The sequence below is a fragment of the Conger conger genome, chromosome 16, assembly GCF_963514075.1.
Source record: "Conger conger chromosome 16, fConCon1.1, whole genome shotgun sequence".
Taxonomy (NCBI): domain Eukaryota; kingdom Metazoa; phylum Chordata; class Actinopteri; order Anguilliformes; family Congridae; genus Conger; species Conger conger.
Genome location: NC_083775.1, coordinates 20,956,973 through 20,969,494, shown reverse-complemented (window position 1 = coordinate 20,969,494; position 12,522 = coordinate 20,956,973). Strand labels below are relative to the sequence as shown.

Sequence of the window (12,522 nt, the reverse complement as noted above, 5' to 3'; positions counted from 1 at the left end):
TTTCAGCTGAATTTAAATTGATGAGATAAATGCTCATCTTCCAGGCCAGGATACCACTTTCCCACAAAATGAATGTACACATGAGAGACCTGTCAACAGGGTTCTACAGAGGTGCACTGGGCCTCTATGACTAACACCAATGTTAAGGACAAACATTGTCATTTCTTTTTTAAAAAGCTTAATTTATTTGTATTTTAACACATTTTCTCAGTACAGTACAGTGAAATAAAAGAAAACTATATATATATAATCATACATATATGTTAGCTTATTATCCACAAAATAATACAGGCTCTCAAATAAAATATTAAACATATTATAAAATTAATATAATAAAAAAATAATCTGGACACATTAAACACAATACAGCACTAGAATGTACAAATATTACAATCAATGTTATTGTGTTTTTTCACATTTACTATAATTGTAATAACTTCTGAACATGGAACAGGAGTAAAACCCCACTGTTCTAAGAAAAAGGCTGAAGATTCAGGTAATTTCATCACTTTAGGTGATTTAAAGGTTTAAAGAGATGATGATTATTGTGGTGAATTGGTAAAAAAAGAAATAAAAGAAAAACATACTAAACCAAGAGTAGAGGTGAAGGGTGTGTGAATCCATTTATCTTTTCTTGATTCGCACAACCACACTAAGTCACACTCAAATTTGACACCCCTAGAACCATACCATTTAGAACACCAATAACATTGTGTATGTACATACCACACCATCACCCATGGAGTGACTGGGTGAGGTTTGACAACAGTTGGTGTGGAGCAATAATAATATCCTCTTTACATCACTGCATCCCACCTATCCCCCATATAATAACACATCATTCCCCCCTGTCAGCACCTCAAAGTACAGACAGAATAAAGTGCCGATACACAGTCCAGTCAATGTTTTAACAATTTAAATATACACCTGTACACAAATATACACTATCAACCATGGAAGTCCAGACAGCACAAGGAGAAAAGCACAGAAGAAGAGAGACAAGGGCTGTGGAGTTGTTGATACCAAAATGATTCTTCATGGAGAGATACTTTTATGGGAGTTTCAGAAGAAATCCATATTGGTGTGATATATATGCTTCGTATAGTTTCGTTCCATTGCAGTCCCTTTTGTGCGATTATTTGTGCAACATTATGCATCACAGTCACATGTGCCAGACCCACCTGCTCATTCAGAGAAGAAGACAACTGCATGTGATGGACCAATCTGCAAATCAGATATCAGATACCTACAAAAACAATATTTCACCATTCATTCAAAATTTCACAGCCAACCTCACACATTAGCTGATTCATCCATTCTGCAGAAATGAAGGAGGTATATCAATATAATTTTACAGAACAAAGGCCCTGCAAATCATTACCCATAAGATTTGAACATAAAAACATTAGAACAAGATATTATTTTTAGAAGAACTTCTACATCCCTACAGTTTCACATCCATAACTGGTACCCTGTGATACGGAAGTGTCTATACTGTTTAATTATTCTAAACAGTTTTTAAAACAGCTGGTAAGAATAACTTGCGTCATGACATCATTGTTAGCTAGCCAGCATAGTATAGCTAGTCAAAAATCATTTCTGTAGGCAGTGAGCCAATTCATTGTTATATTCATTTGTGTTATGTTAATGTTAACTAGCTTGCTAGCTGATCTTTACAAAGGTAGAAATGTAGTGAGCAAGCCATACAATATGTATCGAAAGTTTCTTTCTGTTTAACAGAGTTGATATTGCAGATTTCACAGCAATATATCTCACAAAAGTATCCAAGATTCACGTATGGTTGAGCGGTTTTATGCTTAACTGGGAACTGAGTTGTTTGGTGTGGAAATTAACCCCCTCAACATGACTGAAGCAAGGGACAATGTATGAAGAGGAATTGGCAGAACATGCTCTTTAAAATTCAACACATGAAAACAAACATTAACTTTGTAACTTTGTAGTCAAACTGTGCAAATAAGATATATTTGTCACATAGTTGTGACATTAATGTGAGTTTTGTATTCACCACTTTATACCGGCAGCAATTATGCTATTTATTAAAAAAGAAACACTTTCTACAGTATTTGTGTTAAAATGGCAATATTTGTTTTATAGCTCCATCATAAACAGAAATAATCATAAAAGCAGATAATAAAATTCCCTAAATCACAAAGGTACATGTAGATGGGAATGGTCCATGTTAGAGCAATCAGATTAACTGATCCACTACCTGACATCATATTTGCTCATCCACAACCAGTCATATTAGCCGATCTACAGTACTGACTAAACTGCATTTTTTTTGCTTACAGGACAGCTATACATCAAGCCATCTACGCTAAATGCAGGGATCTCAAACTGAAATCCTGGATGGCCGCTGAGTCTGCTGCTGGTTTGTCATGTGCTCCAGCACTTATGTGCTTGACTTAAGTCATCGATTGGCTAAAGAGACTGCATACCTAATTTCCAAGGCCTCAATTGGCTGCCGATTGAAAGGATATCCAATAAACCTGCAGAGATTGTGGCATTCCAGTAGACTTTGAGACCCCTGATCTAAAGACTCTTAATGATAACTAGACAGAACAAGGAATCATACAATTCAATGTGCATGAATCAACTATGCACGCGCACACACACACACACACACACACACAGGTACAAACATTCTCTCTCACTTACTACATGTACACCCTGCTGTACAAATAGGCAGCAGATGCACTGAGACAGGCATATACATACTATAAGTGGTACACACATACTGATAGCTATGCTAAACACACACAAAAAGGGATATAAAGAGCAGTCCATGAGTATTTGGACAGTGGTGCAATGCCTATTCTTTTGGCTCTGTACTTCAGCTCATTTGATTTTCAATGAAACAATTAATACGAGGTTAAATTGCATATTAACTTGAGCATATTTACATCCATATCAGGTGATCTGTGTAGGAACTACATCAATTTTTATACATAGCCCCCCATTTTAGTGAGTAGTTGGCTTCTCAGCTGTTTCTGGATTAGTCAGGGGTATTCAATCACTTAATAGTAGGGCTGCACGATATGAGGAAAATATGCAATAACATTGTTGAATGTTGCAATTATGATATGACGATAAATAAACAAATATTGAAGTGTGCAGGTACACTGCTCACATAGACCCCAGACAATGAATAGCTTATGCCTACTGAATAAAACAAATTTAATACATTATTTCCAATATGGTTTTATTGAGCAAATTGCCCATGAACAGCCAATCAATTTAACAGAACAAGAATTTAAATAAATACTAATCATCGCAGATCAAGCAGTCTTTTGTGATGTATTTATTTTGCAGTGAGTGTAGCTTTGCTAGCAGGTCAAACACATATTGAATTTCCTTTTTACTTTGGCTTTGACTCTCCTCCAAAGTTTCCTTTAACAGGTACAAAATGCCAGAGGGCCTTGGCCCAAATTTGGCGCCAACAGCATGAATCCATGGATCCAACTTGCCTTGTGTCAACAATCCAGGCTGGTGGTGGTGGTGTAATGGTGTGGGGAATGTGTTATTGGCACATTTTTGGCCCATTAATACCAATCAATCATCGCTTGAATGCTGCAGCTTATTTGAGTATTGATACTGACCATGTGCATCCTGTCAAAGCCACAATCTTCTAATGGCTACTTCCAGCATGATAATGCACCATGTCACAAAATCAAAGTTGTCTCAAACTGGTTTCAGGAACATGAAAATGAGTTCAACGGTCTTCAGTGGCCTTCCCAGTCATCAGATCTGGATCCAATGGAACATCTTTGGGATGTGGTAGAACGGGAAATTCGCAGCATGAATGCATCTAAAAAATCTAAAGAAATTGCATCATGAAATCATGTCAGCATGGAACAGAATCTCAAAGGAATGTTTTCAACATCTTGTGGAATCCATGTCACGACAAATTGAGGCTGCTTTGAGAGCAAAGGGAGGCCCTACCCAGTATTAGTATAGTGCTACTAATAAAGTTTTCAGTGAGTGTATGTCCTTAATTCATCAATCTTGATCACTTGGTCAGTGACTCGACTAATTTCCAAGACTGTTCAAGGGTGAAGTCAGTCACTCGAGAGTAGGGGAGGGCCCATAGCCCCCAAATCCATGTCAGACATTTCTATCTCACCCAGAACTGGGACGTGGCCACCAAATGACCCCTCCCCTGCGTCTCCATCATCTCAGTGACCACCTCACCCCCCACTGCGGCAAAAGGACATTCAATCCATGCAGTCGGATATTAATGAACATCCCTGTGCACACACCGAATGCCCACCTCCGTGAGTCTATCTATCGCCTCTGGTGGAACCAGGCATTGAGCACAAGGGTGCGGTGGCAGCCTGAATCCAATAACGTCTGGATTGCTTACGGGTCTGAGATAGGACCAGATTACCAGATGTCCACTTCTCTAGCAGTTCCGTCAGGACAGCTCGATCCGCTTTCTTTCCACACCGCCATTGCCTGCATCGCCTGTTGACGATTGTCCTGCAGGCTGCGGAGAGCTTGATGCTGCGATTCCTGCTTCTGGGTTTGCTGCTGCACCATCTACACTAGCGGAGAAGTTTCCATCTTCAGAGACTCGTCTATCCCGGGTTTTGGCACCAAACTGTCACATTCTGTGACACACCCCTGAGAGTATAGATGAGTCTGGAGACAGGGAGATATCGAAAGTCCGGATTGCACCGGGCATTTTATTCACAGTGCAGAGGGGGAATGAGAGGGAGTGAGAGCGAACTCTTAAAAATAAACAAAAAGTCTCCCATCACCCTCACGGGATTGAGGTCAAAATAACAAACTAAAATAATGAAGGCAAGCCAAACCAAACTGTAGCTTTCACTGTGTGGCTTTTGCTCTGTCACTATTCAGCTCTGTTGCTTTCCAGCTCTTTGGCTTTCAGCTCCATCTATCTGAAGAACAGCTCTCTAATCCGTGGTTCCCCGGTCTCAGACGCCTACTGCCGAAAAGAGCACACATTTTACAACTAATTCTAATTCGAAACGTAGTCCAGGTGTGTGTCTACTTAACCAGTAGGCGTGGTGCTCGGATTGCCACAATTTACACGATATGCAGATACAAGAAAGCTTTCAGTATCTAGTCTTCATTCCAGGTTTCTGATTGCCTTTGGTGTCTATTATTTCCGTTTGTCAACATGAGGACCACAGTTGAGCCAATGACAGTCAAGGAAGCCATTATGAGGCTGAGAAATAAGGACAAATAGAGGCACATGCAATATGCTTACCAAAATAAACATCATGAAGAAGGAAGAGAGCACTGGCGAGCTCAGTAATTGCAAAGGGGCTGGTCAGCCAAGGAAGACCTTGACAGTTGATGACCAAAGAATTCTCGCTATAATGATGAAAAAATACCTAAACACCTGTTCGCAGATCAGAAACAATCTTCAGAAGGCAGTTGTGGATGTGTCAGTGACAACTCTCCATAGACGACTTCACAAACCAATCTACCGAGGCTACAACCGCAAGATGCAAACCACTAGTTAGCTACAAAATATGGACCACCCATTGTGGTGGGGAATTCAGGCATGTATGGCTGCAACTGGAACTGGCTCACTTGCCTTCATTGATAATGTAACTGCTGATAGCAGCAGCAGAAAGTATTCTGAACTTTACAGAAGCCCTTTATTTGCTCAGGTTCAATTAAATGCCTCCAAACTCACTGGACTGTGCTTCATCCCACAGCAAGGAAATGATCCCAAACATACACCAGTACTCTCTTTCTTCTTGATGCTGTTCCAAACAGTTTATTTAGGTAAGCCTAAGGTTTGGCCTGTGTCTCTGACTTTTATTTCTTATCTCTCAGCCTCATAATTGCTTCCTTGACTGTCATTGGCACAACTCTGATCTTCATGTTGACAAATGCCAATAACAAACTCCAAGGCAATCAAAAGCCTAGAATCAAGATTAGATACTGAAAGCTTTCTTAAACAAAGAGACACCAACTGTCCAAGTACATTTGGGCCTCTAAAATGGAGAGAGCATGCATAAAAAGGAAAGTAATTCCTACAAGGATCGCCCGATATGGATGTAAGTACCCTAAAATTAAAATACAGTCTGCACTTTAACCTCATATTCCTCTTTTCATTTCAAATCCAATGTGCTGGAGTACAGAGCCAAAAGAACCAGCAGAAATTGTACCACTGTCTTATGAATACTTATGACCTGCACTGTATGTGCTATACACATACATACGGCTAAATTTGCTTCATATGAAACCGTGGCAGGGAGGAACCCTGCCTCAACACTAAGGCTAAAAACACTTTGAACTCAGAGAGACCGTAAAATCCCAAGTGCTTCAGCAGCCTTCTCCCACACGTGCCCTTTCACTCCCCGTTTTTCCTGGCGGGCAGCAGGTCCCAATCCGTGAGTTCGGGTGCGCGACGGTGTGGGTGTGACAGAGACAATAGAGTCACCCGTGAACCGTGCCACACACGGCAATAATGTATCATCACAACACAGATGTCAACAAACACGTGAGACTCATCGTAAACAGCTGATGCGGAGCTTAAGAAGTGACAGGCACCCCTATCCCACAATGCATTGCTTCGCTGTAGCCCCAGGCAGGAGCTGGTAGTCCGGAAAGGCACGCGGCCACCTCTCACCGGCCACACTCCGTAAAGGGAAAAGGGCGGGGCCACCTTTCACTGGTCATACTCCAGAAAGGGGAAAGGGCGGGGCCACCTTTCACTGGTCATACTCCATAAAGGGAAAGAGGCGGGGCCAGCAGGCCCTCCTATCAAGCCATCCTCTTCTCCACTACAGGAAAAAGCGGCATATAGGAACCCAGATCCTGGTAAAATGCAGATCAACATTAATTATTAATATTAATTTATATAAACTCAGATAGAGATGGCTTTATCCCAGTCGGTCCCATCCAAATCCTCCAAACAAACATTAATGTGCTCACACTAGACCAGACAAATGAATAAAGACACACACACACAGACACAGTTGTGTGTGTATGGCCTATATGTTTATGGGAGTGTTTGGGCAAAACTAGTTGAGAATAGTAACCCATTATTGTTCAAGGCAGCACCTGTCTGACTTGCCAATGCCTGATTGCACTAGGGCTGTTTGTGTGCACATGCATTCACACCTTATTTTTGCATTCATGTAAGTGTGTGTAGTGTGTGTGATATGCATGTACTGTATGTTAAAGTCTACTACTTTTTTGAGGAAAAATCTGTTTTCTCGAGACAACTTTATCTGCAGTTTCACAAACCACCAGCAGGAGGGGCTCAAGAGCCCAGTCCAAGTCTACAGTTTCTGTGTGAATAACAATTCTGCTATCAATATTATTTCTACAGTTTCTGTGTGTATCTATCGCTTTTATTTTTGTTCCCTTTGAAAAAAAGAATAAAGCTGAATATCTATAAATGACTTTTTATTTGTCAGTGAGTGTGTTTTGGAGGGGTGGGGGAGTGTAAGTGTTCTTTGAATAGTAACCTACCCCCTGCCCCCCGCCCCACCCAACCCAACTGCCCTTCAGCCCCAGTGGGGTCCACAGGCAGACACGCATGCACACACTCCCCTACAGGGATGACGTCTGGCTGGAGCGGGGCCCTTCCTCACGTGTACTCAGCGGGTGAGGAAGACTCCTCCTCTTCCTCGGGGCTTGAGTGTCTGTTTTCCCTGCCGGCGGGCTGTTGCGTGCGGCCGTGGCCCCTCCCCTCCAGCCCCTCGTCCTCATCCTCCAGGGTGAGCTGAAAATGGAAGCTGTGCAGGGGGGAGGGGCTGGGGGAGGGGCTCTGAGGGGCGGCGCTCTGGTACCAGTCCCGGTTCTCCTCCAGCGTCTCCAGGATGTGGTGAGCATCGGGCTGCACCAGGTCTCCCCACGTCTCCCACAGCGGGTGCACAATGTAGTCAATGAAGCCCACCTGAACCGAGTACACACACGCGTTAGTGTACATACAGAACCCCACCTGAACCGAGTACACACAGGCGTTAGTGTACCTACAGAACCCCACCTGAACCGAGTACACACACGCATTAGTGTACATACAGAACCCCACCTGTACTGAGTACACATGCATTAGTGTACATACAGAACCCCACCTGAACCGAGTACACACGCATTAGTGTACATACAGAACCCCACCTGAACCGAGTACACACACGCATTAGTGTACCTACAGAACCCCACCTGAACCGAGTACACACACGCATTAGTGTACCTACAGAACCCCACCTGAACCGAGTACACACAGGCGTTAGTGTACATACAGAACCCCACCTGAACCGAGTACACACACGTTAGTGTACATACAGAACCCCACCTGAACCGAGTACACACACGTTAGTGTACATACAGAACCCCACCTGTACTGAGTACACATGCATTAGTGTACATACAGAACCCCACCTGAACCGAGTACACACGCGTTAGTGTACATATAGGACCCCACCTGTACCGAGTACACACACGCGTTAGTGTACCTACAGAACCCCACCTGTACCGAGTACACACACACGTTAGTGTACCTACAGAACCCCACCTGTACCGAGTACACACGCGTTAGTGTACATACAGAACCCCACCTGTACTGAGTACACACTCAGTATACAGACACACTCACTCTATACATACACAAACAAACACACACTGAGAGACCGACTATCCTGTGTCAGTGTGCGTGTGTGAGTAAATGTGTGTGAGAGAGTATGTGTGTATGTGGGTGTGTGTGTGTGTTAATGAGCACCTGGCTCTTCTCCACGGACGCAGTGAGTTTGTCACACATGGGGCTGATCTCCATGCCTCTCTCTCTCTCTCGGTCGCCCTGGCGGAAGAACTCCTGCATGATGCGCTCAGTCCACTGCCTGTACACCCCCAGCGGCTTGGTGGGGTTACTGAGGTCCGCACAGTGCACCATGTTCCTCAGGACCTGCAACACACTCCATTATCAGACTACAGTATATACTGTGCCTCTAACACACAACTCTACTATCAGTCACACACTATATACAGTGCCTCTAACACACAACTCCACTATCATTCACACACTACACACCTCTAACACACAGTCAGTGTAGTCTATCAGAACTCACCTGTATGCGGTCAGTGTAGTCCATCAGAACTCACCTGTATGCGGTCAGTGTAGTGTATCAGAACTCACCTGTATGCGGTCAGTGTAGTCCATCACAACTCACCTGTATGCGGTCAGTATAGTCCATCAGAACTCACCTGTATGCGGTCAGTGTAGTCTATCAGAACTCACCTGTATGCGGTCAGTGTAGTGGTCAAGCAGCAGCACTCCTGAACTGGTGACTTTCTTTGTCTCTACCATCGTCTTAAGATCAGCTAGCAGACTCATGTGTTTGGACATGTCGGTGGCCAACACCTAGAGACAGAAAGAGAGAAAAACAAGGTGTGAGAGACATACTGTTGAGGGTTTCAGTGAAACTGCTAACTTGAAAAAAAAAAAAAGCACCACACCCTCTTGCTGCGAGAGAGCAGCCCATTGGAGGGCGTGCGTGATTGACAGGCCCTCACCATGTCGATGACCATCCTGCGCAGGCTCTGTCTCTGTCTCTTGCTGAGGTTGAGGAAGATGTCACAGTTCTCCTGGTGCAGGAGCTTGAACCCCACGGCCAGGTGATGGTTCTCCAGAACTGACTCATCATTGTACATCAGAGCCAGCTCGGAGTCTGACAACAGAACCAGAACCAGAACCAGAACCAGAACCGGGTCATGATCAAAAAGCCCAGCACACCACCCAGTGTAGCCTAGGACCAAAACCCAACACACCCCACAGTGTGGACTAGCACCAAAACCCAACATACCACAGTGTAGCCTAGGACCAAAACCGAACACACCACACAGTGTAGCCTAGGACCAAAACCCAACACACCACATAGTGTAGACTAGGACCAAAACCCAACACACCACAGTGTAGCCAAGGACCAAAACCCAACACACCACCCAGTGCAGCCTAGGACCAAAACCCAACACACCACCCAGTGTAGCCTAGGACCAAAACCCAACACACCCCACAGTGTGGACTAGGACCAAAACCCAACACACCACAGTGTAGCCTAGGACCAAAACCGAACACACCACACAGTGTAGCCTAGGACCAAAACCCAACACACCATACAGTGTAGACTAGGACCAAAACCCAACACACCACAGTGTAGCCAAGGACCAAAACCCAACACACCACCCAGTGTAGCCTAGGACCAAAACCCAACACACCCCACAGTGTGGACTAGGACCAAAACCCAACACACCACAGTGTAGCCTAGGACCAAAACCCAACACACCACAGTGTAGCCAAGGACCAAAACCCAACACACCACCCAGTGCAGCCTAGGACCAAAACCCAACACACCCCACAGTGTGGACTAGGACCAAAACCCAACACACCACAGTGTAGCCTAGGACCAAAACCCAACACATCACACAGTGTAGCCTAGGACCAAAACCCAACACACCACACAGTGTAGACTAGGATCAAAACCCAACACACCCTCTTGCACATCCTGGGGGAGACTTAGCTGTAAAAGTCACTCACTCATCCTCCTTTGTGATATATCCCCCAGACCACCTAAAAGCCTTCACATAGAGTAAACAATTACTTAAAAAATGTTAAATGCACTTCAGCATTACAAATGATAAATGATTACAGTACAAACAACATATAATGGACAATTTGGATGTTTGTAAATTGCATTATCTAATATCTCAAAAGAGGATGACGGAAAGCTGGAAAGATTTGTCCATTCAGTGTTGATAAACATTAGCCATGTGACTTGTGTGGGCGGAGAATGGTACGGCGTGTATTGAAGAGGAGTTGAGGGGGTGTCTGGTGATTTCATCCTGTTTGTTATAAATGCCTATTCCTAAGCTTGGCTGTGCTGCAGACTGCAGTGTCCCTACACTGTTGTGTAGGCTGGGCAGTACTTGGCTGGTTTCTGCTGGGCTGTGCTGTGGTCACTTACTGGTGTTAATGAGGAACTGGTTGGAAACTCCTGGGTGATCCACATCATGAACAGCTGCAGCAAACAGAGCAGCCAGAATCTCCAGCTCAGAGAAGACATCCTGAGAGAGAGAGAGCGAGAGAAAGAGAGCCAGAGAGAGAGTGAGAGAGAAAATAATGTATGCATGTCGATGTACTCTGCGTGCAGGTTGTCATGTGTTACTGTGTTACTCACATTCAGGGCTGGGGTGGACAGGAGCACATGTATGGATTGTGTGACATCAGCAGCATGTAGACTGTTGTGGTATGCCACATTGTTATGGTAATGGTCCTCCAGGGTCATGACATATGTCATGAAAGCATCCACCGGAATCCGGAAGGTCTTCAACAAATCCCTCTCCTGCAGAGTTACATAGACACACACAGACACGAAGCTACAAACACTATATACACACAGAGTGTGCTGTTACTCTACTGCCCACAGAGCTACAAACACTATAGACACACAGGGTGTGCTGTCACTCTACTGCCCACAGAGCTACAAACACTATATACACACAGAGTGTGCTGTTACTCTACTGCCCACAGAGCTACAAACAGTACATACACACAGAGTGTGCTGTTACTCTACTGCCCACAGAGCTACAAACACTACATACACACAGTGTGCTGTTACTCTACTGCCCACAGAGCTACAAACACTATATACACACAGAGTGTGCTGTTACTCTACTGCCCACAGAGCTACAAACACTATATACACACAGAGTGTGCTGTTACTCTACTGCCCACAGAGCTACAAACACTACATACACACAGAGTGTGCTGTTACTCTACTGCCCACAGAGCTACAAACACTACATACACACAGTGTGCTGTTACTCTACTGCCCACAGAGCTACAAACAGTATATACACACAGAGTGTGCTGTTACTCTACTGCCCACAGAGCTACAAACACTATATACACACAGAGTGTGCTGTTACTCTACTGCCCACAGAGCTACAAACACTATATACACACAGAGTATGCTGTTACTCTACTGCCCACAGAGCTACAAACACTATATACACACAGAGTGTGCTGTTACTCTACTGCCCACAGAGCTACAAACACTATATACACACAGAGTGTGCTGTTACTCTACTGCCCACAGAGCTACAAACACTATATACACACAGAGTATGCTGTTACTCTACTGCCCACAGAGCTACAAACACTATATACACACAGAGTGTGCTGTTACTCTACTGCCCACAGAGCTACAAACACTAAATACACACAGAGTGTGCTAAATGTGAGGTTTCTATCCATAGACCCCCCCCCCCCATTTTAGGAAACCAAAGTTAATTGGACAGTTGGCTTCTCAGTATTCAATTGCATCCTTAGATGCAGATAGAAGAAAGGTTTCAGTATGTCCAACTGTCCACATGCATATGGAGTGCGCTGTATATTCTCAGCTACACACGCACAAGTCTCACACAGGCAGATGCATGCGCGTATACATAGTTGTATTTGCAATCACAATCGCACACATAAATGCACACATGCATGTAAACACACTTAGGCATGTGCAC

The 12,522-nt window shown here is 44.2% G+C and overlaps 1 protein-coding gene and 1 long non-coding RNA gene across 2 annotated transcripts in view; both read right to left on the bottom strand.

The window, feature by feature from the left end:
• Positions 1-161: 161 nt before the first annotated feature.
• On the bottom strand, positions 162-5,090 carry LOC133114798 (uncharacterized). The gene is made up of 2 exons (XR_009705576.1): positions 4,385-5,090; positions 162-3,838 (listed from the first exon to the last, which is right to left on the bottom strand). It is a non-coding gene; the product is annotated as an uncharacterized LOC133114798 (long non-coding RNA).
• Positions 5,091-5,902: 812 nt separating this feature from the next.
• Positions 5,903-12,522, bottom strand: part of pde4a (phosphodiesterase 4A, cAMP-specific) — a 31,414-nt gene continuing 24,794 nt past the window's right edge. Inside the window, exons 10-15 of the mRNA XM_061224302.1 lie at positions 11,181-11,345; positions 10,968-11,067; positions 9,520-9,674; positions 9,245-9,367; positions 8,729-8,911; positions 5,903-7,906 (exon numbers count right to left, since the gene is read on the bottom strand). Of these exons, the coding sequence (XP_061080286.1) occupies positions 7,598-7,906; positions 8,729-8,911; positions 9,245-9,367; positions 9,520-9,674; positions 10,968-11,067; positions 11,181-11,345 (1,035 nt within the window). The 3' untranslated portion in view covers positions 5,903-7,597. The remainder of the gene's footprint in view (positions 7,907-8,728; positions 8,912-9,244; positions 9,368-9,519; positions 9,675-10,967; positions 11,068-11,180; positions 11,346-12,522) is intronic.